This window comes from Mustelus asterias, chromosome 7, assembly GCF_964213995.1.
Source record: "Mustelus asterias chromosome 7, sMusAst1.hap1.1, whole genome shotgun sequence".
NCBI lineage: Eukaryota > Metazoa > Chordata > Chondrichthyes > Carcharhiniformes > Triakidae > Mustelus > Mustelus asterias.
In genome coordinates, this window is record NC_135807.1 from 138,112,919 (window position 1) to 138,139,337 (window position 26,419).

Sequence of the window (26,419 nt, forward strand, 5' to 3'; positions counted from 1 at the left end):
AATTTGCCTGTCTGGGACTGAGTCCCGTGGCGGTGGTAGGGAATGTTTCCGCTGCGGAGGGTGACAGGTGACCATGCCATACCTTCCATCTTCAGTGTAATAATTCTGGATCTGCGCTGTGTTCCTTGGTGGGGTGGGCTTGATTGCACGCACCCCACCACCATATTAAAAGGCGCCCAACATCACCGACCCACCGTTGAAGAAAGAGGATGGTTCTCCAGACACACCCTGAAGCGGGAAGATGGACCTTCCTGAAGACACTGAAGCTGGAAGATCCACTCTATAGAGGCTCCCCCATCCACTGCTGTGGTGTTCCAGGGTCCAGGGTATCTGGCAGCCTCCATCCAGAACTCAGGAGGCTTATTGCTTCCACCAACACTGAAGAAGCTTGACACCATCCAGGACAAAGCAGCATCCCTTCCACAAACATTCGCTCCCTCCACCACCGACATACAGTGACAGCCGTGTGTACCATTTGCAAGATTCACTGCAGCGGCTCATCACGGCTCCTTAGACAACACCTTCCAAACCCATTTCCATGACCATCTAGAAGGACAAGGGCAGCAAACACATGGGAACACCACCAGCTGGAAGGTGCCCTCCAAGTCACTCACTATCCTGATTTGGAAATATATTTTTATTCCTTCACTGTCGCTGGGTCAAATTCATGGAATTCCCTCCCCAATGACATTGTGGGTCAACCCACAGAACATGGACTGCAGCGATTCAAGAAGGCAGCTCATCACCACCTTCTCAAGGGCAACTAGGGATGGACAATAAATGCTGGGCCCAACCAGCACTGCCCAAGTCCCAGGAACCTTTCTTTAAAAGCTTGTAGTGGATAAATGTTATTGATTGATAAAATTAATTGTGAGTCACTTAGTAAGAGTTGAACATTTTTTCAAACTTGCTTCCAGATATTTTGACCTTGTTTTTTGCCCGACTCTCTTGGTCCTGCAAGGTTTTAGTGGAACCTCTTATCTTAATACACAGGAAATGTTGGACTTTCCCACTGCACACTCACGTTGAGTGGCACTCTGAACCTGCAAAGGTAAAATTGACGGTACATTAAAATTCAGAGATAAGCAATCTAGTTTCATCTCTGCCCTCCTCCAATTCTGGCCTCTTGACTATCCCAGATTTGAATTACTCCATCAGTAGCTGCCTTCAGATCCCAAGATCCCAAACTTTGGATTTCATTCCCTAAAATTCTCATCTCTCCTTTAAGGTTTCTCCTTAAAACTTATTGCAGTGACCTATGGTTTGGTCACCTGACCTAACGCCTCCTTTAGGTGGCTTGGCCAAAGTGTGTCTGATTGCTCTCCACTGAAGCATCTTGGGACATTTCACTCGGTTAAAGGTACCATGAAAATTCAAGTTGTTGTCGTGGTGTGACTGGCGTTGAAAACTCGCCCTGTGAGTGAATGGTGCATGATGTGGCGATGCTGGCGTTGGACTGGGGTAAACACAGTAAGAAGTCTCACAACACCAGGTTAAAGTCCAACAGGTTTATTTGGTAGCACTAGCTTTCGGAGCGCTGCCCCTTCATCAGGTGAGTGGGAGTTCTGTTCACAAACAGGGCATATAAAGACACAAACTCAATTTACAAAATAATGGTTGGAATGCGAGTCTTTACAGGTAATCAAGTCTTAAAGGTACAGACAATGCGAGTGGAGAGAGGGTAAAGCACAGGTTATAAGAGATGTGTATTGTCTCCAGCCAGGACAGTTAGTGAGATTTTGCAAGCCCAGGCAAGTCATGGGGGGTCACAGATAGTGTGACATGAACCCAAGATCCCAGTTGAGGTCGTCCTTGTGTGTGCGGAACTTGGCTATCAGTCTCTGCTCAGCGACTCTGCGCTGTCGTGTGTCGTGAAGGCCGCCTTGGAGAACGCTTACCCGAAGATCAGAGGCCAAATGTCCGTGACCGCTGAACTGTTCCCCAACAGGAAGAGAACAGTCTTGCCTGGTGATTGTCGAGTGGTGTTCATTCATCTGTTGTTGTAACGTCGGGGCAGCGTTCCAAAAGCTAGTGGCTTGTGCTACCAAATAAACTTGTTGGACTTTAACCTGGTGTTGTGAGACTTCTTACTGTGAATGGTACAGCCAGATAATCACCCACTGCTTAACACGCGCAAAATTATCCCTGCTGCGAATATGCACACCGCCAATTTCCTACCTTGTCACATCAGAGCATTGGGTTGTGCATGAAATAGAAACAAAATTCACAGAATTGATCAGACTGATTCGGTCAGTCTTGTCACTTGGAGACAGCAGCTGGAGAGTTGGGAGTAACATTGTCTGCAATAGTGACAGAAAAACTTTGTTGCTACGACTGATCCAAATGTTCAGTAATGAGCTGCAAGGCATTGGCCAGACCGCTGGGGTGACCTGGACTCAAGAGTTTGAGTTCCTCTCGTTACTGGACATTTCACTGAGACTCAATCCAGCCAATTGACATGTCAGATAGGAGGAGCAAGCAATACAGATTTCATTATTAATGAACACATCCCAGTAACCACTTCCAAAACTCTCACACCCAATTACTGCAGAAAGATAAATTACTGCTCCTTTTCTTTGGGCGACAAAGTAATCTGTGAAAGGAATATAGTTGGAAAGAGGAAACATTGCCAAGATATTGGAATGGATGTAGAGTTTTATTGATTAATTGTAGAAAGGAATAGGGGTTGGCTCCAGAGCCCGGCTGGATTTACTTCTTTCAATCTAGGGGACAGGCAATTGGCAGACCAATGTTTGAACTGAGGCATCTGGTATTTTTCTTTCTGACCCCTCAGCCTTGCTGTAGCATTTGGTCGATACAAGGCTTTGCTCAGGATAATTTCACACCTCCCATCTCAGGGCTTTTGCTATTGTTTTCAAATGCTTTGAGTACTTGTAAAAAAATGCCTTGAAGCGTGCACAACAGGTCACTGCAATATGAGAGTTCCATGTGTTTCATAAAACATTTTCCTCAGTTTTTAAAGTTATAAAACCAACACGCAGAGTGATCACGGCAAGTCCTTAATCTATCTCCATGCCTGCTACAGAAATCAAGGGCGGAATTTTCCCGTCCCGCCCACCGCGGGAATTGTAGCGGGGGAGGGGGACCACGCAAAAGTCTGTTGAGCTCGGGTTGGGATTTTCTGGTCATGAGGCAACAGTTGCTGGAAAATCCCACCCCTAATTCAAATTGAATCCAATTCATGGTCCCCACAAGAGAGGCAAACCAGATCCAGGCTGACAAGAGAAGGCATTGGACCCCAACTTGGGCTCGATCTGATGCTTGGGGCAGAACTTCCCAGCCGGGCACACCCAAGACTGGAAAATTCCACCTGAGGTCAACAGACCTTTGCATGGTTCCACCCCCTCCCCCTCACCCCCTCCCCCTCTCCCTTCCCCCCTCCCCCTCCCCCTTCCCCTCTCCCTTCCCCCCTCCCCCCTCCCCTCCCCCCCTCTCCCTTCCCCCCCCCCCCCCCCCCCCCCCCCCACCGCCCAGGTTTCTGTGCAGACTCATTTACATATCGCCAAAACCTCCCAAAAAGCAGGAAAACCGAGCAGCAGTTTACAAAGTAATTTTGCCCTGTGCATTTAAAAACCCAGATGTATTCTGCCTGAGGGAGGGCTCCACCCTCTGGGGTGATCATTCACTCTCAGTTCCCATTGATCCCTCAAGTCAGGTGACACTCTTCCGCAGTGCTGTCTTAAAGAGACAGGCACCACAATCACTGCAGTTATGCCCGAGCATTGCTGGCATCTCTGTTCAAATTGTGGAACAAAACTCAATATGACAGCTGCTTAGGAGAAGCCCTCCATGCTAAAGAAGTGAACAGACTTACACTCCCAGCTTATTTAACTGTGTTCATTAAAAGGTCTTAAACATAGAAACATAGAAACTAGAAGCAGGAGGAGGCCATTCAACCCTTCGAGCCTGCTCAGCCATTCACTTTGACCATGGCTGATCATCAAATTCAATATCCTGATCCCCCCTTGCCCCCATATCCCTCGATCCCTTTAGCCCCAAGAGCAATGTCTAATTTCTTCTTGAAATCAGACAACATTTTGACCTCAACTACATTCTATGTTAATGAATTCCACAGATTCACCACCTCTGGGTGAAGAAATTTCTCCTCACCTCAGTTCTAAAATGTTTCCCCCTTATCCTCAAACTAAGACCCCTAGTTCTGGACTCCCCCCACCATCGGGAACATTCTTTCTGAATCTACCCTGTCTAACCCTGTTAGAATTTTATAACTTTCTATGAGATCCTCTCTCACTCTTCTAAACTCCAGTGAATATAATCCTAACCAATTTAGCCTCTCCTCATATGACAGACCTGCCATCCCAGGAATGAGCCTGGTAAACCTTCACTGTACTCCCTCTATAGCAAGGACATCCTTCCTCAGATAAGGACACCAAAACTGCACACAATACTCCAAGTGTGGCCTCTCCAACACCCGATACAATTGCAGTAAAACATCCCTATCCCTGTACACAAATCCTCTCGCTCTGAAAGCCAACATACCAACATACTTTGTTATCAAAGGACTTGGAGGAATTAAAGCTGAGATCTTGGGTCTGAAGGAGAAGGGTCTCTGCCTAATTTTCTTCATCACTTTTATGGAGAAAGCATTCCGAATTAATGTCTAATGGTTCGAACACACTCCGCAAGTCCCTGCATTGACAGTGCTTTCCTTATTCATTCACTCACGGGACGAGGGCATCGCTGGAAAGGCCAACATTTGTTGCCCATCTCCGCCCTTAAGATGATGGTGGTGAACCACCGCAGTCCGTGTGGTGTGGTCACACCCCGGAACGCTGTTGGGAACGCTGGGATTATGACCCAACCAAAATGAAGGAATGGCGAAATTGTTCCAACTCAGGGTGGGGTCAACCAATTGGTCTGCGAGGTGGAGTTGGCAAAGCGGCAGGAACTGATGTTCCGTGCGAAATAGTTTTGATCATTTTCATGATCATTTCTTAGAATTTGAACAAATTCTAAAACATGTTCAGTAGTTAAGCAGTCCGTGCTTACTGGCAGCGAGACCAGTTCGACAGTCCCATGATCGGGAATGGCAGAGCAGGCTTTGGGGGAGGGTGGGGGTGGGGGTGCAGGTGGGGGTGGGGGTGGGGGTGGGGGTGGGGGTGCAGGTGGGGGTGGGGGTGGGGGTGGGGGTGGGGGTGCAGGTGGGGGTGGGGGTGGGGGTGGGGGTGCAGGCGGGGGTGGGGGTGGGGGTGGGGGTGGGGGTGGGGTGCGGGTAGGGGTGGGGGGGGGTGGGGGTGCAGGCGGGGGTGGGGGTGGGGGTGCAGGCGGGGGTGGGGGTGGGGTGCGGGTAGGGGTGGGGGGGGGGGGGGTGCTGAACTCCTCCTCCTGTTGCTACAATCCCTGATGTCAGTGACAGCAAGCGTCCTGGGTGGTTAGATTTTCAGGTTAGCTTGATTCTGAGCCTGCGGCCTTTTGCCGCGAACCCTCTGGGGGCGTGAGTTGATAACGATGCCCTGAGGGGCAACGGGGCATCTGGAATCTCAGCGAAGGATAGGACTGACCGTCTATCCCATTAACCAACGAAGTTTAAGAATGGATAAACAAACCAGAGAAGGAAATCAGTGAATTGGAGTCAAATCAGAGACAGAAAGAGAGATTAAGAGAGGGAAAGAAAGATTGGATTAAGAGCGACAGAAAGGAAAATAAGTCAGATCTTTTAGATCTGAATTGGAGGTGTTTAAGATCTCTCGGAAGAACATACAGCCTGTAGAACTGAGACTGAACAGTTGGAATTATTCCCTTTATGGGCCAGAGAGATGATTAACATTGTATTAACAATAATGTGTAGTTAAAAGGTTAAATTATCAGCAATCATAGAATCCTGACAGTGCAGAAGGAGGCCACTCGGCCCATCAAATTTGCATCGACCACAATCCACCCAGGCCCCATTCCCGTAACCTCTCATATTTATCCTGTTGATCCCCCTGACATGAAGGGGCAATTTAGCATGGCCAATCCACCTAACCCGCACATCTTTGGACTAGAACATAGAACAGTACAGCACAGAACAGGCCCTTCGGCCCACGATGTTGTGCCGAGCTTTATCTGAAACCCAGATCAAGCTATTTCCTCCCTATCATCCCGAAGTACTCCATGTGCCTATCCAATAGCTTCTTAAATATTCCTAAAGTTTCTGACTCCACTATCCCTGCAAGCAGTCCATTCCACACCCCAACCACTCTCTGCGTAAAGAACCTACCTCGGACATCCTTCCTATATCTTCCACCATGAACCCTATAGTTATGCCCCCTAGTTACCGCTCCATTCACCCGAGGAAATAGTCTTTGAACGTTCACTCTATCTATCCCCCTCATCATCTTATAAACCTCTACTAAGTCTCCCCTCAGCCTCCTCCGCTCCAAAGAGAAAAGCCCAAGTTCCCTCAACCTTTCCTCATAAGACCTACCCTCCAAACCAGGCAGCATCCTGGTAAATCTCCTCTGCACTCTTTCCAGCGCTTCCACATCCTTCTTATAGTGAGGTGACCAGAACTGCACACAATATTCCAAATGTGGTCTCACCAAGGTCCTGTACAGTTGCAGCATAACCCCACGGTGGGGTGGGGTGGGGACTGTGGGAGGAAACCGGAGCACCCGGAGGAAACCCACGCAGACACGGGGAGAATGTGCAAACTCCACAGACAGTGACCTGAGCCGGGAATTGAACCCGGGTTTCTGGTGCTGTGAGGTAGCAGTTCTAACCACTGTGGTACCGTGCCACTTTAATGTTCTCTGGTGACTTTAGGACAATTGATTGTGTAACTGTAGCAAGTACTGAAAGATAACATGGAGGGTGAGTGTGAGGGTGAGTGAGGAGCGAAGGGAGTGGGGGAGTGGTGTAAGTTCTGAAGATTCACAGCGAATATCTTCATTCCCTGAACTTGCTGATTTGTGCATTAATTACAACATTAACACTGCCTTTTCCTTGAAGCATCGGCCCAATGTGCTACAAATGAGGTGATCATTCCAACGAAAGCCTGGACATGATCACCCTAACATCTTCAAGTCTTGTATTCTTCAGCAGAAAGCAAAGCATGTTTGTTTTATTTACTCATTCTCGCTGTGGCGATACTATTTAGAACAAAGGCGGCACGGTAGCACAGTGGTTAGCACTGCTGCTTCACAGCTCCAGGGTCCCGGGTTCGATTCCCGGCTCGGGTCACTGTCTGTGTGGAGTTTGCACATTCTCCTCGTGTCTGCATGGGTTTCCTCCGGGTGCTCCGGTTTCCTCCCACAGTCCAAAGATGTGCGGGTTAGGTTGATTGGCCAGGTTGAAAATTGCCCCTTAGAGTCCTAGGATGCGTAGGTTAGAGGGATTAGCGGGTAAATATGTGGGGGTAGGGCCTGGGTGGGATTGTGGTCGGTGCAGACTCGATGGGCCGAATGGCCTCCTTCTGCACTGTAGGGTTTCTATGATTTCTATGAAAGAATAATACAACACAGAAACAGGCCCTTCGGCCCATCACACCTGCGCCAATTCCTAATCCTTATTTAGACCCACTACTTATTGTCCAGACGCGGTTTCTATCCCTCTGTTCACCTCCCGTTCATGTGCCTTGAATGTTGCTAATGTGCCTGCCTCCACCACTGCCACTGGCAGTGCATTCATAGAATGATAGAATCCCTACAGTGCAGAAGGAGGCCATTCGGCCCATCGAGCCTTCCACCCAGGCTCTATCCCCATAAATTGACCCTGGTAATCCTCCTGACACTAAGGGGCAATTTAACATGGTCAATCAACCCAACCTGCACATCTTTGGACTGTGGGAGGAAACCGGAGCACCCGGAGGAAACCCACGCAGACATGGGGAGAATGTGCAAACTCCACACAGACAGTGACTCGAACTGGGAATTGAACCCGGGTCCCTGGTGCTGTGAGGCAGCAGTGCTAACCACTGTGCGACCGTGCCGTTCCAGGCACCCACCATCCTCTGTGTGAAAGTCAATCAATTTCCACACGTCTCCCCTCACCTTGAACCTGTGCCCTCTTGTAGTTGATGATTCCATCCTGGGAAAAGGCCTCTGACTATCCACCCTGTCTATGCCTCCCATAATTTTGTAGATTTCTATCATGTCGTCCCTCAGCTTCCGTCTTTCCAGTGAAAACAATCGGAATTTATCTAAACTCTCCCATAAAATGAATAATGCCGGGGAAAATGAACTAGAAGTGGCCAACAGTCTCCTGACAGTCATGGTGTTTTAGAAGCACAGAAAGGTCAGAGAGGAGGTCCCAGAGAGACACTGGCCATGTCCACACAGCCCTCCATTGGTGAGGTTTTATACAGAAGCTCATCACTCTCAATGAAGTCTTTGATTGTACAGGAATCTTTATCAGACACCATTGACTCTGAGGGAGCTGAAATATGTTTGGATAGTCCGATTGTATATTTTGTCGGAAGTCTTAGTCTGACATATCTCGTGTTGGCACGTGTTGTTTTATCGTGGATTTTTATGAAGGAACTGAGCTCGATTAGCCCTCAAAAAGAAATGATTTTTATGTAAGGGAAACATTAACTCTGTGGTTAGAATCATAGAAACCCTACAGTACAGAAAGAGGCCATTCGGCCCATCGAGTCTGCACCGACTACAATCCCACCCAGGCCCTATCACCATATCCCTACATATTTACCCGCTAATCCCTCTAACCTACGCATCTCAGGACACTAAGGGGCAATTTTAGCATGGCCAATCAACCTAACCCGCACATCTTTGCACTGTGGGAGGAAACCGGAGCACCCGGAGGAAACCCACGCAGACATGGGGAGAATGTGCAAACTCCACACAGACAGTGACCGAACCCGGGTCCCTGGAGCTGTGAAGCAGCAGTGCTAACCACTGTGCTACTGTGCCGCCCGGCACAGCTGGGCAAGATACAGATCCTGACTCCCTGAGCTCAGGGAATGATGCCCCACTCCCGTGTCGTGCTTGGAAGCTATGAGACGTGTAGTGGTTTTGTGGAGCGACAGAACTACAGGACTTTTATATTCATGACACAGAAGATGGTGCTTGACCTCTGTGTGTGCCCAAGAACCATGAGAGACAAAGGGACATGTATCGCCAGATACATGCAGGAACTACCCCTTGAGGAACTTCAAATAAACTTCAAAACTGATTGATTTTTAAAAAATAAACCCATTTTAAGATTGACTCCTCCCTGTTGAGTTGTGCATTGTGCACAGTTGAGACAGCAAGGAGATAAATCTGTTCCCAGAGATCTCAGAAACCAGCCTTGGTCAGGGAATTGAGAGTGGCCTGGGAATCCTTGAGTCTTCCCCTTCCCTTTCCAGAGAGACACTTGACCAAGAGTCATGCAAGATATTGGCATCTTTATAGGATTCTTCTGTAATTTTAATGAAACTCTTACATGTTGTTTAGGGTTTAAAGTTTATTTATTAGTCACAAGTAGGCTTAAATTAACACTGCAATGAAGTTACTGCAAAAACCCCCTAGTCTCCACACTCCAGCGCCTGTTCGGGTACATTGAGGGAAAGTTTAGCACAGCCAACGCACCTAACCAGTACGTCTTTCAGACTGTGGGAGGAAACTGGAGCACTCGGAGGAAACCCACGCAGACACGGGGAGAACATGCAAACTCCGCACAGTGACCCAAGCTGGGAATCAAACCCGGGTTCCTGGCGCTGTGAGGCAACAGTATAAACCACTGTGCCACCGTGCCAACATAGGGATAGCTTCACCCTTTCTCTGCCCACCCTCATCCCCTCATCTGCACCCTTATCCTCCACTCCCATTCCCTTCCCCTCCTCTCTTATCCTCTCCAACCTGCTTTTTCACTCTCCCATCTCTGTTCTCCTTCCCGAGTCCTTCCCCAGCCTGGCTCTGTTCATCTCTCTCTCTCTCTCTAGTTTGGTGTATCTACAGTCACACATTTATTCATGGCTCCCCCACGTGTGATGCCATTGGAGACCAGCCAGTCATTGAAATTAAACTGGTGATGGATTTCTCAAATCGTTTCCTCCCAGTCCAAAGTTGCTTGAGTCAGAAAGGTGAAAGGATAAAATATTCCTCATCCTTTGAGGAGCAGATTTTTCATTCCCAGGGTGGTAATATCCCTGGTTTGACATGTTTCCCTCTCATTAATCATTCTTTCTGATCCCGTTAATCATCTTGCTAATATTCCTGGCGAGTTGCTGTTTATCAGCAAACCCTCTCCTTCTCAGAGGCGCAGTGGGGCGAAGGACGGGGATTGGTGGTGACCGGTGGTGATGCCTCTGCAGTCATGGGGTGGCTCGGTGGCACAGTGGTTAGCACAGCAGCCTCACAGCGCCAGGGACCCGGGTTCGATTCCCGGCTTGGGTCACTGTCTGTCTGCGTGGGTTTCCTCCGGATGCTCCGGTTTCCTCCCACATTCCAAAGATGTGCGGATTAGGTTGATTGGCCATGCTAAATTGCCCCTTAGTGTCAGGGGGATTAGTAGGGTAAATATGTGAGGGATAGGGCCTAGGTGGGATTGTGGTCAGTACAGACTCGATGGGCTGAATGGCCTCCTTCTGCACTGTAGGGATTCTATGAAAAGTCTCAGAGGAGGTTCTTGAACTGAAGTTCAGGACGATGACAGCCCCATCCAAAGCCATTTTCAGAAAGGTTCGGAAGGAGAGGTGAGAAAACAAACAAACAAAGAAGGAACTACTTTAGAAGAGACAACGTTTGATTGCAGACAGAGATGATACAACAGAACAGAACAAGACTGGATTCTGTATGGATCTCAATAAAATGGAACAGAATAGCAAACACTTCCATTTATCTGTGCAATGAATGACTCCGGCACCTCTGACCCTTCCCAGTAACAGAGCTGCCCATTCTGTGGAATGCTGACATTTCAAAGCTTGATAAATCACTATCTCTCTACCTTCCAATCACGGAGGCTGCTGCAGGTCTGCTGTTTTTGTGTGAATTAAAGCACTGCTATATTTCCAATCCCAAACTGATTGATAAATGGATAAATTATTCATGAAGGGATATTGGTTCGAATTTACTGATGGCAAAAGCGGTTAGGTTGGTAATCTTTTCCTTGTATATCCCACATTCTGTCTGTTATTTGGAGCCAGATGATTCACAGTTACAGTAAATACAATGCAAACAGTTACAGAGTCAATATTGAGCATTCGAATCTGGCAGCACCAGAGGGAAAAGCCACAAATCTTCATTCCTGGGAAATATCCGACCGCAATCGGACGAGAACCCGGTTACTGGAGCACTAGCTGGTTACAGCATCAATATTTGCTTTTTGCTGACTTTAATTTGGACCAATCTCCCATCTTCACAGCTTGAAGAAAAGACCTCAATAAATAATAGGGTCCCTTTCTCTCTCGATTTTCATCAGTCGCTCTGTGGGTGGCTCGCACATCTCAATCTGAAGCTTCAAGTTGCCACTCCAAAGTCCAGAGCACATAATCCAGGTTGATGCTCCCAAGGCAGTACTGATGGAGTGCTGCACTGTCAGAGGGTCAGTACTGATGGAGTGCTGCACTGTCAGAGGGTCAGTACTGAGGGAGTGCTGCACTGTCAGAGGGTCAGTACTGAGGGAGTGCTGCACTGTCAGAGGGTCAGTACTGAGGGAGTGCTGCACTGTCAGAGGGTCAGTACTGAGGGAGTGCTGCACTGTCAGAGGGTCAGTACTGAGGGAGTGCTGCACTGTCAGAGGGTCAGAACTGAGGGAGTGCTGCACTGTCAGAGGGTCAGTACTGAGGGAGTGCTGCACTGTCAGAGGGTCAGTACTGAGGGAGTGCTGCACTGTCAGAGGGTCAGTACTGAGGGACTGCTGCACTGTCAGAGGGTCAGTACTGAGGGACTGCTGCACTGTCAGAGGGTCAGTACTGAGGGAGTGCTGCACTGTCAGAGGGTCAGTACTGAGGGAGTGCCGCACTGTCAGAGGGTCAATACTGAGGGAGTGCTGCACTGTCAGAGGGTCAGTACTGAGGGAGTGCTGCACTGTCAGAGGGTCAGTACTGAGGAAGTGTCGCACTGTCAGAGGGTCAGTACTGAGGGAGTGCCGCACTGAGAGAGGGTCAGTGCTGAGGGAGTGCTGCACTGTCAGAGGGTCAGTACTGAGGGAATGCTGCACTGTCAGAGGGTCAGTGCTGAGGGAGTGCCGCACTGTCAGAGGGTCAGTACTGAGGGAATGCTGCACCGTCAGAGGGTCAGTACTGAGGGAGTGCCGCACTGAGAGAGGGTCAGTACTGAGGGAGTGCTGCACTGTCAGAGGGTCAGTACTGAGGGAATGCTGCACTGTCAGAGGGTCAGTACTGAGGAAGTGTCGCACTGTCGGAGGGTCAGTACTGAGGGAGTGCCGCACTGAGAGAGGGTCAGTACTGAGGGAGTGCTGCACTGTCAGAGGGTCAGTACTGAGGGAGTGCTGCACTGTCAGAGGGTCAGTACTGAGGGAGTGCCGCACTGTCACAGGGTCAGTACTGAGGGAGTGCCGCACTGTCAGAGGGTCAGTACTGAGGGAGTGCCACACTGTCAGAGGGTCAGTATTGAGGGAGTGCTGCACTGTCAGAGGGTCAGTACTGAGGGAGTGCCGCACTGTCAGAGAGTCAGTACTGAGGGAGTGCCGCACTGTCAGAGGGTCAGTATTGAGGGAGTGCTGCACTGTCAGAGGGTCAGTATTGAGGGAGTGCTGCACTGTCAGAGGGTCAGTACTGAGGGAGTGCCGCACTGTCAGAGGGTCAGTATTGAGGGAGTGCTGCACTGTCACAGGGTCAGTACTGAGGGAGTGCCGCACTGTCAGAGAGTCTGTACTGAGGGAGTGCCACACTGTCAGGTGGATGCATAAGATCCCATGTCACTATTTGCTGTTGTCTCTTGTGGCCTGGCCAATACTTATCCTTCAATCAACATCGCCAGAATCAGAGTGTCTGGACATCATTGCACTTCCTCCAATGAAGCTATCATCATTGGAAATCACCCTCCCTATCACTGTAACTTTCTCCAGATCCTCCACCCCTCCCTATCACTGTAACTCCCTCCAGCCCCTACACCCCCCCTCCCTATCTCTGTAACCTCCTCCAGCCCCTACACCCCCTCCCTCTCTCTATAACCTCCTCCAGCCCCTACACCCCTCCCTATCTCTGTAACCTCCTCCAGCCCCTACATCCCTCCCTATCTGTGTAACCTCCTCCAGCCCCTACATCCCTCCCTATCTCTGTAACCTCCTCCAGCCCTTACACACCCTCCCTATCTCTGTAACCTCCTCCAGCCCCTCCAACCCTCCCTATCTCTGTAACCTTCTCCAGCCTCACACCCCTCTCTATCTCAGTAACCTCCTCCAGCCCCTCCACCACTCCCTATCCCTGTAACCTCCTCCAGACCCTCCACCCCTCCCTATCTCTGTAACTTCCTCCAGCCCCACACCCTCCGAGATATCTGCACACCCCTGATTCTGGCTTCTTGAGTAACCCTTATTTTAATCGCTCCAGCACTGGTTGCTATTCCTTCAGCTGCCTGGGCCCTAAGCTGAGGAACTCCCTCCCTAAACCTCTCTCTCCTCCTTTATGATGCTCCTTAAAACCCAACTCTTTGACCGGGTTGATTACCTGTTCTGATGTGGGTGTCAGATTTTGTTTAATAATTGCTCCAGTGAAGCATCTTGGGACATCTTGCTATGTTGAAACTGACGTCTAACTAGGAGTGGTTGCCATTTTTGATGTTTGTGGGATCTTGTTATGCACACATTGGCCACCACATTTCCCACATTACAACAGTGACTGCGCTTGGTGGCACGGTGGCACAGTGGTTAGCACTGCTGCTTCACTGGGCCAGGGACCCAGGTTTGATTCTGGCCTTGGGTCACTGTCTGTGCAGAGTCTGCACTTTCTCCCCGTGTCTGTGTGGGTTTCCTCCGGGTGCTCTGGTTTCCTCCCACACTCCAAAGATATGTAGGTTCGGTGGATTGGCCGTGCTAAATTGCCCCTTAGTGTCCAAAGGTGTGTAGGTTAGATGGATTGGCCGTGCTAAATTATGATGTGGAGATGCCGGCGTTGGACTGGGGTGGGCACAGTAAGAAGTCTCACAACACCAGGTTAAAGTCCAACAGGTTTATTTGGTAGCACAAGCCACTGCAGCGCTACTCCGAAAGCTTGTGGCTTTTGCTACCAAATAAACCTGTTGGACTTTAACCTGGTGTTGTGAGACTTCTTACCATACTAAATTATCGCTTAGTGTCCAAAGATATGCAGGTTTGGCAGATTGGCCATGCTAAATTGCCCCTTTGTGTCCAAAGATGTGCAGGTTAAGTGGATTGGCCATGCTAAATGTGTGTGGTTACAGGGATAGGGTGGGGGATAGGGCCTGGGTAAGATACTCTGTCACAGAGTCAGTGCAGTCTCGACAGGCCAGGTGGACTCCTGGACACCGTGAGGATTCTATGATTGAACAGCACACCTCATTGGCTGGAAATGATGCCATGAGGTGCAGGGGAAACACGGATTGATTCTTATTGCAATCTTACCGAATGGTTAATTGCAGGAGATGAGATGCTGCCAGTATTTCATTCCCATCCCCTCCCCGTCCATCCTCCTCTTTCCCCTGTACAATGAGAAAATGAGATTTATATTGTGGAGTCCCTCGGCATGTCTCTCCTCAAGGTTCTGTCGGTGCAGTGGCTGCACTGACCCTTGCTGTGAAATTTCAAAGTTAATTTACTCCTCTACAGAGTGCTGTAACATTAGCTCAGTTAGTGTGTGTGTGTGACAGGATTATCCTGACATTATGCTACGTGTAACCAGACAGTTTGCTGAACCTTAAATCACTGCGGTTTCGATCCAGTGTCTGCAGCAAGCTCTGCACTCGCTGTGAAAACATCTCCATCTATCTTCAATGCAACGGTAAATGTTCAGATTTTCTGGAAAGTCCCTCGTTTATTCCATTCATGCCTGAGGACAGACGTCTGAAGCTACACAATCTCCTCATTCCTCTCCCTGGTCTTTCGCTTTGCCCTGAGATATCTTAGACCCGGCGATAGTTGCTGCTCTCTTCTCGACAGTTCAAAGGCGGCAGTTTGGGAAACTCTGCTCCCTTAAGACCTTCTCTTTGACAATAAATGTTCCTCCATTCTTTCAAATCTTTGTTTTCCCGAGAAACTGGCCTTTTTTTCCCCCATGTTTGGTGATATTGCTCTGTCTCTTCTGAGTAGCAGCAGTCTAACCCTCCACAGAAATTCCTGTCTTTTATCAACTCAGAATTGATCCAAACTTTCAGAGTGAATTTTCTTAATTTCCTTAATCATTTCATTTTTGTGTCAGTTTGTTTGTTTGCCAGTTTGTCATAATCAGTAAGCATTGTCGAATATATTTGAAATGAGTTGTGTGTCGATACATATATGTGCAGTAAGTAGTCTCACAGCACCAGGTTAAAGTCCAACAGGTTTATTTATTCGATGAAGGAGCAGCGCTCCAAAAGCTCGTGCTACCAAATAAACCTGTTGGACTTTAACCTGGGTGTTGTGAGGCTTCTTACTGTGCCCACCCCAGTCCAACGCCGGCAACTCCACATCAAGACTACACATATATGGAGACAGTGCGCGGATTCATTCAGCACAATTAGCTCTAATCTAATCTAAGAAACCGTAGCCAGCTCGACGAACTTTACCTTGGGGTACATCTCTTTCTTGAGCTTTACATCAAAGAAAAATAAAGATTTACATTTATATGGCGTCTTTCACAAGTTCAGGATGTCCCAACATGTCTTACAGCCAATAAAGTACTTTAGAAATGCCATCACTGTTGTAATATAGGACAGGTTTATTTGGCATCATGAGCTTTCGGAGCGCTGCTCCTTCATCAGGTGAGTGGAGAGGCAGGTTTCGCAAACACGGCATATATAGACAGAGACACAATTTCAAGATAATGGTTGGGATGCGAGCCTTTACAGGTAATCAGGTCATTACATGGACAGACAGATAGAGTGAGTGGAGAGAGGGATGATCACAGGTTAAAGAGGGTGTATTGTCTCAAGTCAGGACAGTTAGTGAGATTTTGCAAGCCCAGGGCAAATGGTGGGGGTTACAGATAGTGTGACATGAACCCAAGATCCTGGTTTAGGCCGTCCTCATGTCTGTGGAACTTGGCTATCAGTTTCTGCTCAGCGACTCTGCGTTGTGTGTTGTGAAGGCCGCCTTGGAGAACGCTTACCTGTAGATCAGAGGCTGAATGCCCGTGACTGCTGAAGTGTTCCCCGACAGGAAGGGAACACTCCTGCCTGGTGATTGTCGAGCGGTGTTCATTCATCCGTTGTCGTAGCGTCTGCATGGTTTCCCCAATGTACCATGCCTCGGGACATCCTTTCCTGCAGCGTATCAGGTAGACAACATTGGCCGAGTCGCATGATTGTAGTTGTGAGACTTCTTACTGTGCCCACCCAGTCCAACGCTGGCATCTCCACGTAATGTAGGAAACATGGCAGCCAATTTTCACACAGCAAGATCCCACACTCAACGATGATAATGGCCACATCTGTCTATTTAGTGATGTTGATTGTAGAATGAATGTTGGCTAGGACACTACTGTTCTGAGGAAGAGTCAGTAAGAAGTCTCACAACACCAGGTTAAAGTCCAGCAGCGCTTCGAAAGCTAGTGGCTTTTGCTACCAAATAAATCTGTTGGACTTTAACCTGGTGTTGTGAGACTTCTTATTGTGTTCACCCCAGTCCAACGCCGGCATCTCCACATCTGAGGAAGAGTGGCCATGGGATCTTTTACATCTACCCGAGAGAGCAGACAGACTCTTGGTTCAAAACTTCATCCGAGAGACAGCACTTCTGACAGTGCAGCACTCCCTCGGTATACAGTGCCTCTTTTCATTTCTTGCTCCACTTCTGTCCTTAGTTCAGGCAGCACTGCGGCACTGGCTGTGTTGGTGATTCAGACTGAAGGGGTTCGATTCAAAATGAAAGATTTGAACCTTTTAGCAGCCTCGAGTGTAACAGCTCAATGGAGGGGGGGCTGATGGGCTGGGAGTCAGCTGACATTAAATGGAAGAGGTTTTGATTCGAACCCGTACACCCACACAAAGTGCCCCCTGTTCTGAAATGTCAGCTTTCACCTTTAGTTCCCAAGATACTTTAACTAGCACTGGGAGCTGTGGTTAGCAAGAGTTTTACAATAATTCAGGCAAACACTGCTTTGTGTCAACTTGATTGTGTTTGGTGTAGCGGGGGGTGGCAGGCCACAAGCCAAGTGTTGCCATTCTCACCTGCCTTAGCTGCACTCAATGGGACTTGTTCTGGCTGTTGTAATCCAGTAAGAAGTCTCACAACACCAGGTTAAAGTCCAACAGGTTTATTTGGTAGCAAACACCATTAGCTTTCGGAGCACTGCTCCTTCGTCAGATGGAGTGGAAATGTGCTCTCAAACAGGGCACAGAGACACAAAATCAAGTTACAGAATACTGATTAGAATGCGAATCCCTAAAGTCAGCCAGGTCTTAAAGGTACAGACAATGTGGGTGGAGGGAGCATTAAGCACAGGTTAAAGAGGTGTGTATTGCTCCCTCCACCCACATTGCCTGTATCTTTAAGACCTGGCTGGCTGTAGGGATTCACATTCTAATCAGTATTCTGTAACTTGATTTTGTGTCTCTGTGCACTGTTTGAGAGCACATTTCCACTCCATCTGACGAAGGAGCAGCGCTCCGAAAGCTTATGGTATTTGCTACCAAATAAACATGTTGGACTTTAACCTGGTGTTGTGAGACTTCTTACTGTGTTCACCCCAGTCCAACGCCGGCATCTCCACATCATGTCGTAATCCAACCAGAGAGATTCTCTCCTTGCTGCAGTTTCAGATTTCCCTGGGAACATTGAAGTTAAAGATTCAAATATTCTTCCTGGCTCCACCTGTGTGTAGCCACTGAGGGGCAAGAAGCATATCCTGGAAATCCATCACCCCTCCCTCCTCCTCACCTTCCCCAATCCGGCAGCTCTGTGCTTTTAGAATTCCCATACAAGAGCTCATTTTAAAATTAGACTCCGTCATTTTCAAATCCCTCCATGGCCTCCGCCTCCCCCCACCCTGTCTATAATCTCCTCTGGTCCCAGCGCTCGCGGAGATCTCTGTGCTAATCTGGCCGTTTTATACATCTCAGAATTTAAGACCATAAGATATAGGAGCAGAATTAGGCCATTCGACCCATCGAGTCTGCTCCGTGATTCAATCATGGCTGATAAGTTTCTCAACCCCATTCTCCTACCTTTTCCCTGTAACCCTTGATCCCCTGATTGATCAAGAACCTATCTATCTCTGTCTTAAAGACACTCAATGACCTGACCTCCACAGCCCTCTGTGGCAATGAGTTCCACAGATTCACCATCCACTGGCTGAAGAAATTCTTCCTCATCTTGGTTCTAAAGGCTCATCCCTTTACTCTGTGGCTGTGACCTCGGATCCTAGTCTCTCCCACTAGTGGAAACATCCTCCCCATGTCCACTCTATCCAGGCCTTTCAGTATTCTGTAAGTTTCAATGAGATTCCCTCTCATCCTTCTAGACTCCATCAAGTACAGACCCACAGTCCTCGAACACTCCTCTTACGTCAAGCTTTTCATTCATAGAATCTTAGCATCATAGAATCCTTACAGTGCAGAAGGAGGCCATTTGGCGCATCGAGCTTGCACCGACCACAATCCCACCCAGGTCCTATCCCTATAACCCCACGTATTTACCCTACTAATCCCCCTGACACTAAGAGTTAATTTAGCATGGCCAATCAGCCTAACCAGCACATTTTTGGCATTCCCAGGATTCCTGGGATCATTTCTGTGAACCTCCTCTGGACCCTCTTCAAGGCCAGCACATCCTTCCTTAGATATGGGGACCAAAACTGCTCACAATACTCCAAATGGGGTCTGACAAGAGCCTTTTAAAGCCTCGGCAGTACATCCCTGTTTTACATCCTAGTCCTCTGGAAATGAGTGCTGATATTGCATTTGCCTTCCCAACTACATTTCCATTGCTCCACCAATGGTGCCTTCAACTACCTGGGCCCTAAGCTCTGAGATTCCCTCCCTAAACCTCTCCCTCCTCCATTGAGTGAGATGTTGCAGGATTTGAACTAACATTCCCTGGATTTCTAGTTCCACAGGGTAACCCTCAGCACGACCGCATCCCAGTACCTGCAGAATGCCCTCAGGTGGCAGTGCACTTGTGTCAATCACCAGCGAGAGTGCAGCGAATCAAGAGAGCAGCTCACCACTACCTTCTTGAGGGGCAATTAGGGATGGGCAATAAGTACTGGACCTAGCCAGCGACGCCCACATCCTGTGAATGAACTTATCGACACAGAGGTAGGGAGGGAAGGAGTCCTGTGGCATCTTTCATGTCACTGCACCTCTTGCACTGACTGTTGTTTAGGTTTACTTGTTCTCACTGGAGCGACGGAGGTTGAGGGGCGACCTGATAGAAGTCTACAAGATTATGAGAGGCATAGAACATAGAACATAGAACAGTACAGCACAGAACAGGCCCTTCAGCCCACAATGTTGTACTGAGCTTTATCTGAAACCAAGATCAAGCTATCCCACTCCCTATCATCCTGGTGTGCTCCATGTGCCTATCCAATAACCGCTTAAATGTTTCTAAAGTGTCTGACTCCACTATCACTGCAGGCAGTCCATTCCACACCCCAACCACTCTCTGAGTCAAGAACCTACCTCGGACATCCTTCCTATATCTCCCACCATGGACAGGGTGGATAGTCAGAAGCTTTTTCCCAGGGTGGAAGAGTCAATTACTAGGGGGCACAGGTTTAAGGTGTGAGGGGCAAGGTTTAAAGGAGATGTACGAGGCAAGGTTTTTACACAGAGGGTGGTGGGTGCCTGGAACTCGCTGCCGGGGAGGTAGTGGAAGTGGATACGGTAGTGACTTTTAAGAGGTGTCTTGACAAGTACATGAATAGGATGGGAATAGAGGGATATGGTCCTCGGAAAGGTAGGGGTTTTAGTTCAGATGGGCAGCATGGTCAGTGCAGGCTTGGAGGGCCGAAGGGCCTGTTCCTGTGCTGTAATTTTCTTTGTTCTTTATTTATTAATGTCATAAGTAGGCTTACATTAACACTGCAATGAAGTTACTGTGAAAATATTGTACACAATCACATCACACTGCCCGATGATTCTCGTTTTCGCTGCAATGAACAATTATCACTGTTTACAAGAGCGAAAAATAGAATGGGATTGATTCCAAACCAGGAATGACAACTCGGCAAGAATTCTGCGTGATGTTAACTACAAGTTTATTGGGAAATAAATAGTTCTTGGCTTTGTAATAAAGTTTGTTAAGTTGGCCAAAAAGCTGTTGCGGTTTTATGTACTTGAGTAAACCACTAAGCATCTTTAATTACACTTCAAACTCCTTGCAGTTCATTATTCCCTCCACCCTGATTCCTCAGTGTTTTCACATTGTTGTTATTTCACTTTTCCTTGTTGATTGCTGACAGACACAGCAAATGAAAATCATTTGTTAACTTTCGTCCGAGTGGGCAAGTTTACAAACTGGCACCGAATCCTTCTCTCTGACACCAGCTTGTACCCAACTCCAAACCCGCATCTCTCACAGCACACTTCCACTGAAGAATGTTCTGTAAGGTGAAACTAAAGAGAATTATAGACCGGTGAGTCTCACTTCTGTTGTCGGCAAGATGTTGGAAAAAATTATAAGGGATAGGATTTATAGTTATTTGGAGAGTAATGAATTGATAGGTGATAGTCAGCATGGTTTTGTGGCAGGTAGGTCGTGCCTTACTAACCTTATTGAGTTTTTTGAGAAAGTGACCAAGGAGGTGGATGGGGGCAAGGCAGTGGACGTGGTATATATGGATTTTAGTAAGGCGTTTGATAAGGTTCACCATGGTAGGCTTCTGCAGAAAATGCAGATGTATGGGATTGGGGGTGATCTAGGAAATTGGATCAGGAATTAGCTAGCGGATAGGAAACAGAGGGTGGTGGTTGATAGTAAATATTCATCATGGAGTGCGGTTACAAGTGGTGTACCTCAGGGATCTGTTTTGGGGCCACTGCTGTTTGTAATATTTATTAATGATCTGGATGAGGGTATAGTTGGGTGGATTAGCAAATTTGCTGATGACACCAAAGTCGGTGGTGTGGTAGACAGTGAGGAAGGGTGTCGTAGTTTGCAGGAAGACTTAGACAGGTTGCAAAGTTGGGCCGAGAGGTGGCGGATGGAGTTTAATGCGGAGAAGTGTGAGGTAATTCACTTTGGTAGGAATAACAGATGTGTTGAGTATAGGGCTAACGGGAGGACTTTGAATAGTGTGGAGGAGCAGAGGGATCTAGGTGTATGTGTGCATAGATCCCTGAAAGTTGGGAATCAAGTAGATAAGGTTGTTAAGAAGGCATATGGTGTCTTGGCGTTTATTGGTAGGGGGATTGAATTTAGGAGTCGTAGCGTTATGTTGCAACTGTACACAACTCTGGTGCGGCCGCACTTGGAGTACTGTGTGCAGTTCTGGTCCCCACATTACAGGAAGGATGTGGAGGCTTTGGAGAGGGTGCAGAGGAGGTTTACCAGGATGTTGCCTGGTATGGAGGGGAGATCCTATGAGGAGAGGCTGAGGGATTTGGGATTGTTTTCGCTGGAAAGGCGGCGGCTAAGAGGGGATCTTATTGAAACATATAAGATGATTAGAGGTTTAGATAGGGTGGATAGTGATAGCCTTTTTCCTCTGATGGAGAAATCCAGCACGAGGGGGCATGGCTTTAAATTGAGGGGGGGTAGTTATAGAACCGATGTCAGGGGTAGGTTCTTTACCCAGAGGGTGGTGAGGGATTGGAATGCCCTGCCAGCATCAGTTGTAAATGCGCCTAGTTTGGGGGCGTTTAAGAGATCCGTAGATAGGTTCATGGACGAAAAGAAATTGGTTTAGGTTGGAGGGTCACAGTTTTTTTTTTTAACTGGTCGGTGCAACATCGTGGGCCGAAGGGCCTGTTCTGCGCTGTAATGTTCTATGTTCTATGTTCTAACCAGAAGCAGCCTGAGAATAGTCAGGAATAGAGGAAGAGCTTCAAACAGATCTATTCTTTCTATTTCTGAAGTTTAGGTGTCTCCTCTGTTGGAGATGTAAAAGTTTAAGATCCAGGCTGACACTCCCAGAGCGTTATTGAGGGGCGCAGCACTGTCAACCATTACATTAATGTCCTGTTTCCCCTCCCAGCTTCCTGTCAAAGATCCCATGGCATTATTTTGAGAAAGAGCAGGCAAGTTCCCCTGATGCCCTGACTGATAATTATCCCTCAACCAACAACACCCTTTATCCTCCTATTAACACATTCTGCTATCTCACCTTTATCCCACTATTAGCACCTTCTCCAATCCTTAATGCTGCCATTAACACTCCCTTTGTTTTGTGTCCATGACATCTTTGTCAATCTTTCCTTAGCTCTGACCTAACCCTGACCTTCCATTCTGCTCCACCTCTGCCCCCTACCACACTATATAATCCATCGCATTTCTCTCCCTCCTCAGTTGTGTAGGAGATTCATATGGACTCAGTTTGTGTATTGGAAATATGATATGAGGGACAGACTTTGGTTAAAAGCAGATGGATTTTTATTGATGGTGTGTGGTGTCTTCCATGGTGCTGCTTCTCTCTGTTTCTTGTGCGAGGTCTATGCCATCATTCTCGGTATATTAATATAGCATAGATCCACTGAGCCAATAGGAATAGGTACAAGTGCATAACAGACCTAAAATGTTAATTCTAATTCTCTCTCCACAAACACTGCCAGACCTGCTGAGTTTATCCAGCTTTTCCTGTTTTTATCTCAGATTTCCAGCATCCGCAATATTTTGCTTTTATTTCTATATCACTAAAAGAAGTCTCACAACACCAGGTTAAAGTCCAACAGGTTTATTTGGTATCACGAGCTTTCAGAGTGTCGCTCCTTCATCAGGTGAGTGAAGAGTTTGGCTCACAAACAGGGCATATATAGACACAAACTCAATTGCAAGATGATGGTTGGAATGCGAGTCTTAACAGGTAATCAAGTCTTTACAGGTACAGACAATGTGAGTGGAGAGAGGATTAAGCACAGGTTAAAGAGGTGTGAATTGTCTCAAGTCAGGACAGTAGTATGAACCCAAGATCCTGGTTGGCAAGCCAGGTTCCGCACACATGAGGACAGCCTCAACGGGGATCTTGGGTTCATGTCACACTATCTGTAACCCCGACGACTTGCCTGGGCTTGCAAAATCTCACTAACTGTCCTGGCTGGAGACAATACACCCTCTTTAACCTGTGCTTAACCCTCTCTCCACTCACATTGTCTGTACCTATAAAAACTTGATTACCTGGAAAGATTCGCATTCCAACCATTACCTTATAATTGAGTCTGTGTCTATCTATGCTGTGTTTGTGAACCTAACTCTCCACTCACCTGATGAAGGAGCAGCGCTCTGAAAGCTTGTGATTCCAAATAAACCTGTTGGACTTTAACCTGGTGTTGTGAGACTTCTTACTGTGCCCACCCCAGTCCAACGCCGGCATCTCCACATCATTTCATTAAAATGATGACTGGTCATTACCACTGAGAAAGATACGAGAGAAATTCAAGTTCTTCCTTCCTTTCTGTTTTCCTCCTTCCTCCCTTTCTCAGAGTGATGACGCTGTATGATTGTGTCTTTGATGTGGTTTCGCTGGCAGTGATATCATTCCATTCCTCTGGTTGTGGTTGTCCACAGGCTCTTCCTGAAGGGGTACAGCGGGACGGCAGGGAAGCAGAGCAGCTTGGTTTTACACGGAGCAGATTTCAGCACCAAAGACCTGGATCACGACAAGTGTATCTGCAAATGCGCTCAGATGTTAACAGGAGGTAAGTTGCTCCACCTCAGCCACTCCCGATGTAGAGTTCAACTGCAACTTCTCATTTACTCGCTGCATCTGGCTCAGGGACTTGGCGCCGAGCGAGGTTTGATCATTCGATTGCCACAGAATAAACTCTGAATCTGGCACTGACTTGGGTGATGTTCAAAGTCAGGCCGTAACATGGAGTGTAGAGGAGTGAGGGGGTGACCTTATTCAAACACATCAGATCCTGAGGGGTGTTGACGGGGTAGATGGTGAGATGTTTTCACCAGAGGGAGACTCTTGAACAAGGGGACATTGCGACAAGATAAAGGGCTGGTCATTTAAAACTGAGGTGCGTAGAAATTTCTTCTCACAGAGGTGGTGAATCTCTGGAATTCTCTGCCCCGAAGCGTAACACTCCACGTTACGGCCTGACTTTGAACATCACCCAAGTCAGTGCCAGATGCAGAGTTTATTCTTAAACAAGTGGCAATCGAATGATCAAACCTTGCTTGGTGCCAGGTCCCTGAGCCAGATGAAGTTGGGAGCTGGGCTGTTGTAGAAGTGAACCGAGGCAGGCCTTCTAACCGGCTCACATCCACACTCTAAACCAACTGCACCACACCAAAGCGGCGAAGCTAGCCTAGTGTGAAAAGACAAAACATCCTCATAAAGTCACACGGGGATCAGGGCTACATTTTCCCACCCACAAGAGTGCACCGGTCGGGTTTTCCTGAGCCCAGAATGAAAATTTGACCCAATGTGCGTAGAGACTTGGGCAAGACAAACTCTGTTAGTTAGAATATAGAATTGTCCAGAAGAGAAGGGGTCAAACAGGGTGCAAAGTGCATTTGGAGTGCGTGTACATGCAAACGCATGGAGAGTGACAAATAATATTTGCAAACAGGAATCCTTGAAAGTGGCAGGACAGGTGGATCAAACTGTCCCAAAAATGCATTTAGGATCCTGAATTGTTTAAAACACAGACAAAAATCAAGGACGTTACATTAAATAAGAAGTTTCACAACGCCAGGTTAAAGTCCAATAGGTTTATTTGGAACCATGAGCTTTCGGAGCGCTGCTCCTTCATCAGGTGAGTGGAGGTTAGTTCACAAACACGGCATACATAGGTACATTATGCTAAATGTTTTAGAAATCACTGGGCAGGCCTCAGTTGGGTTATTGAACACCGAGAACAGAACTTTCAGAAGGATGTGGAGACCTTGGCGAGGGTACAGGGAGATTTAGCAGAATGGCTGCAGGGATGAGAAGGGATTTGAGTTCAGTGGAGGGACTGGAGGAGCTGGGTTTGCTCTCCTTTGAGCAGGGAAGGTTAAGGGAAAATTAAATGTGTTCAAAATGATGAAGGGGTTGAATAAGATAAGATGGGGAGAAAATGTTTCTGGTGGCGAGGAGGAGAAACAGATTTCGGATCATTAGAGATAGGGAGAATATTTTAACGCAGCGAGTTGTTGTGATCTGGAAGGCGCTGCCTGAAAGGGCAGTGGAAGCAGATTCAACAGGAACTTTCAAAAGGGAATTGGAGAAACGTTTGAAGGGGATGGATTTGCAAAGCTATGATGAAAGTGCAGAGGGAATGGAACAAATTGAAGAGCTCTTCATAGAGCCAGCCCAGTTACCAAGGGCCGAATGGCCTCCATCCGTGTTGTATGAATCTATGACTGTTATGTGCAGCTAACACCATGGCTGTTATTTTTCTGTGCTCCTGCAGGCTGGTGGTTTGATGCCTGTGGGCCCTCGAATCTGAATGGGATATATTACTCAGCGGGACAGAAGCTGGGCAAGTTGAACGGCATAAAGTGGCATTACTTCAAAGGCCCGAGTTACTCTTTACGCACAGTGACCATGATGATACGGCCTTTGGGGTTCTGACCTGAACAACTCAGACCAAACCCGATTACTAACCTGAAATGAGATCGGGACAATTCTGGGAGCCACCTTCCTCCAGAACCTTTCCTCTCTCTCCATCTCCAAGGATTTGAAAGAATGTTGACTTGCTGTTTTCCACTTGGAAGCATCTCCACCCTTCCTCATTTTAATACTCATTAATTTGCCTTTTCTTGGCAGTTTGGTCTTAATGAGGGGCAGAAGAGGGGGGAAACTATCTTTTCGTGTATGACTTAACGCAGGACTGCTGAATATTAGCGCCATTAGTGCTCTGACTTTGGACCTGCTGCCCTGTCTCACCAAGCCTCATTATCGGATCTGCTGACAACTCCTGCCTAGGGACAGAGGAAGATTCCTTTTCAGAAGTTCCTTTGGAAAAGCAGGACAAGTGTGTGGGGTGGGTCTGGGCATGGTGGGGGTGAGGGGAGGGGGTTGGAGGGGAATGGGGACGGCATGAAGGAGGATCCAGCAGCACTTTCGAGAAATGGCTTTTTGCTACAACAACCAAAAGCAAACTCCGAGCCAGCGGGCGGGAGCTGTGGGAGCCAGTCACGGTGCTCGTGAGCTGTTTGTACAACATGTTTGAGATACAGCGCCTCTGAGAGGTTCTAAATAAGGCAAGGCCACTAAGGAACAGGCTTGAACTAGGTTTATCCGAGA

General features: G+C 47.9%; 1 protein-coding gene across 2 annotated transcripts in view; it reads left to right on the forward strand.

Annotated features, from left to right (window-relative positions):
* LOC144496174 (angiopoietin-1-like) overlaps positions 1–26,138 on the forward strand; it is a 173,688-nt gene extending 147,550 nt beyond the window's left edge. For both annotated transcript variants that reach the window (XM_078217165.1, XM_078217166.1), the window contains 2 exons: positions 23,746–23,876; positions 25,584–26,138. In XM_078217165.1, coding sequence (XP_078073291.1) covers positions 23,746–23,876; positions 25,584–25,744 — 292 coding nt within the window. In that variant the 3' untranslated portion in view covers positions 25,745–26,138. The remainder of the gene's footprint in view (positions 1–23,745; positions 23,877–25,583) is intronic.
* The last annotated feature ends 281 nt before the right edge of the window (positions 26,139–26,419 follow it).